Here is a 3,500-nt window from a genome sequence, read left to right on the forward strand (position 1 = left end):
GTGCAGTGATCTCTTAAAAAGAAAAAGATCCGGCTAAGTATTTAAACAGTCGTTTTTATTTTTTTTAAACATATACACTTTAATGAAGAAGATAAATTACTTTGTGTTTGTTTTCCTTTGGTCGTTTCGTTCTGCAGTTTCAACTTTTACTTATGTGTAGAACGACTTCCGGGTTTGTAAATAACGCTTGAAAAATAAGTCGGCGGAGCGACACATCTCGTGTTACATTGTGATCTACAACTGGTGGATCTGAACGCGGAGGTGAATATTTGTAAGAATGTGGAATTAAGCCAACTCTGAAATTTAGAAGAATATAAAATTCCTGTGGGCCACGCAGTGAGTAGGAAATTCCATTCGCCCTTTAATATCGAATCACGTTTTAAAACCGCGTTTTGGGCGGATATGAAGCTTGGATCTGACGATTTTCTACCGCCGCCTGAGTGCCCTGTGTTTGAGCCCACTTGGGCGGAATTCCGAGATCCTCTTGGTTATATAGCTAAAATCAGACCCATTGCGGAGAAGTCAGGCATTTGCAAGATACGACCACCTGCGGTAAGCCTCTGAAATGAAACTTGGAATTAAGTATTATGATCGACTGTAGGTCTATTGGGACCCTTATTAAGGCCTTCGATTTTTGTAGGCATTTTGGATCTTTTCCACTCCTCGTTTCATACTGTACAAAAGTCTTCCAGGCATCCAGATTCCTTGTGGTTAGACTTGAAAATGCTTCTACAGATGTGCAATTAATACATTTTCAGTTAATGAGTTGTCATTACCGTGTTTCAACTAAGAAATTTTCAGTATACTAGCAGTCTCATTCATAACTGGAAAGAAGATACTATACAAGTTTATATTGTTGTATTTATATTTTTTATTGGTCACTTTCTCAGTTTCAATATCAACATTTCATTTACAAGTTTAAAAAAAAGTAAAATGAAAAGGCTGTGGAATCCTTGCTTCAGGTTAAATTTCTGTTGATTGGCAGGACATGCATTCACTCTGTTTTCACTGTGAACTACTTCTAATTGGCTTCACTAGGAAAACACATTCAAATGAGCTTGCAGCATCATACTAAACAGCTAACATATAAAGAATATAAACTTTTTGCACAAAATACTGCTCTTAGGTATTTAATATGTAGACACTTCTCTTCCTCTACTTACCTATTCTTTTTTTCTCAGCATTATGAGTTTATTACACACACATTATCTAGAGTGCTTGAAATACAGTTATATTGGGGAAAGAGGTATGTTAGTATTTTGTTTATCTATAAAAACACTGGTAAGACTGACTTAAGTTTATGTAGATTTGTCTTTGTTTTGCTTGTTCTTATTTTTGAGTCCTTTGGAAGACTATTAATTTGGTGGAGCTCTTATTTTCTTTCTGTCTATTGTTTTTAGTTTTTGCATTTTAAAAGATGATTACTTAAAATTTTTGAAAAAAAAAAAAAAGCTGGGCGGTGGTGGCTCATGCCTTTAATCCCAGCACTTGGGAGGCAGAGACAGGTGGATTTCTGAGTTCAAGGCCAGTCTGGCCTGCAGAGTGAGTTCCAGGACAGCTAGGGCTACACAGAGAAACCCTGTCTTGAAAAACCAAAAACAAACAAACAAACAAATAAATAAATAAAAGTTATAGCAACTTATATAAAGCATTAATATGAAAGTGAAACAATTCTCCCTATCCTCATCTTTAACTTCTTGACCCATTTCAGTATGTTATAATCATTAGTTTTATTTCCTTCTAGGATTGGCACCCTCCTTTTGCTGTAGAAGTTGATAACTTCAGATTTACTCCTCGAATTCAGAGGCTAAATGAACTGGAGGTAAGAAATGTGTTTTTATAGAACAATTGGAATTCTAATCTTTGTGATGTTACAACAATGACTTGTACTTAGTTTTTGTAGTTTGTTGCAACCCCACTGTTACCTTCTCTTCAAAATATTAATTTATGACAGCATCTTCTTTAAAATACCATATAGGATTATAAAATTCCAGAACATGAAGGTTTCAGCATTCCATTATATGATAGACTAAGGTTAAAGCTACAAAGGAAGTAAAGGTGGACACAGGAACTCCACCAGCCCAGTGGCTCAGGTTCTTTCTGGTCTGTCTGGGCCAGCCAGGGCCCTGAGCAGACCTTGGGTGCAAACTCCACAGCCAGTTTCAAAACACCCAGAGGAAGCTCCACTCTCAGGTGCTCTAATAAGCCCAGGATCCCAGGATCCCAGAATCACAGGATCACAGAGACAGCTTGATTCTGAGGAGTTCTGACACAACCAGGATCACAGGAAGGACAGGCTCCAGTCAGATTTAGAAAGGGCAGGTAGCACTAGAGATAACCAGATGGCGTGGGGGCAAGCATAAGAAAATAAACAACACAAACCAGGTCACTTGGCATCATCCGAACTCAATTCTCCCACCATAGCAAGTCCTGGACACACCAGCACACCAGAAACACAAGATTCAGATCTAAAATCACTTCTCTTCATGATGATAGACAACTTTCAGAAGGACATATATAGCACCCTCAAAGAAATGCAGGAGAACACAGAACTAGAAGCCCTTCAAGAGGAAACACAAAAATCCCTTAAAGAACTACAGGAAAACACAATCCAAACAGGTGAAGGAAATGAACAAAACCATCCAGAATCTAGAAATGGAACTAGAAACAATGAAGAAATCACAAAGGGAGACAACCCTGGAGATAGAAAACCTAGGAAAGAGATCAGGAGTGACAGATGCAAGTATCACCAACAGAATACAACAGACAGAAGAGAGAATCTCAGGGGCAGAAGATACCATAGAAAACATTGATACAACTGTCAAAGAAAATGCAAAAAGCAGTAAGCTCCTAACCCAAAACATCCAGGAAATCCAGGACACAATGAGAAGACCAAACCTAAGGATAATAGGTATAGAAGAGAGTGAAGACCTCCATCTTAAAGGGCCAGTAAATATCTTCAGCAAAATTATAGAAGAAAACTTTCCTAACCTAAACAAAGAGATGCCCATGAACATACAAGAAGCCTACTCCAAATAGACGGGACCAGAAAAGAAATTCCTCCCATTACATAATAATCAAAACACCAAATGCACTAAACTAAGAAAGAATTTTCAAAGCAGTAAGGGAAAAAAGGCAAGTAACATATAAAGGTAGGCCTATCAGAATTACACCCAGCCTTCTCACCAGAGACTATGAAAGCTAGAAGATCCTGGGCAGATGTCATACAGACCCCAAGAGAACACAAATGCCAGCCCAGCCTACCATACCCAGCAAAAGATATGATGGAGAAAACAAGATATTCCCTGACAAAACAAAATTTACACAATATCTTTCCACAAGTCCAGCCCTACAAAGGATAATAGATGGAAAACACCAACATAAGGAGCAAACCTACACCCTAGAAGAATTAAGAAGGTAATCTTTCAACAAATACACACAAACCTAATTCCACCTTTACAACAAAAGCAACAGGAAGTGACAATTACCTTTTGTTTTTT

General features: G+C 37.9%; 1 protein-coding gene across 3 annotated transcripts in view; it reads left to right on the forward strand.

Moving 5' to 3' along the window:
• The window catches only part of LOC116096519 (lysine-specific demethylase 5D), a 51,358-nt gene continuing 47,858 nt past the window's right edge, over positions 1-3,500 (forward strand). The window contains exons 1-2 of one of the 3 annotated variants that reach the window (XM_031378419.1): positions 1-552; positions 1,745-1,822. In XM_031378419.1, coding sequence (XP_031234279.1) covers positions 403-552; positions 1,745-1,822 — 228 coding nt within the window. In that variant the 5' untranslated portion in view covers positions 1-402. The remainder of the gene's footprint in view (positions 553-1,744; positions 1,823-3,500) is intronic. The other 2 variants (XM_031378430.1, XM_031378439.1) reach the window with 2 other exon arrangements.

Source organism: Mastomys coucha, chromosome Y (genome assembly GCF_008632895.1).
Source record: "Mastomys coucha isolate ucsf_1 chromosome Y, UCSF_Mcou_1, whole genome shotgun sequence".
Classification (NCBI taxonomy): domain Eukaryota; kingdom Metazoa; phylum Chordata; class Mammalia; order Rodentia; family Muridae; genus Mastomys; species Mastomys coucha.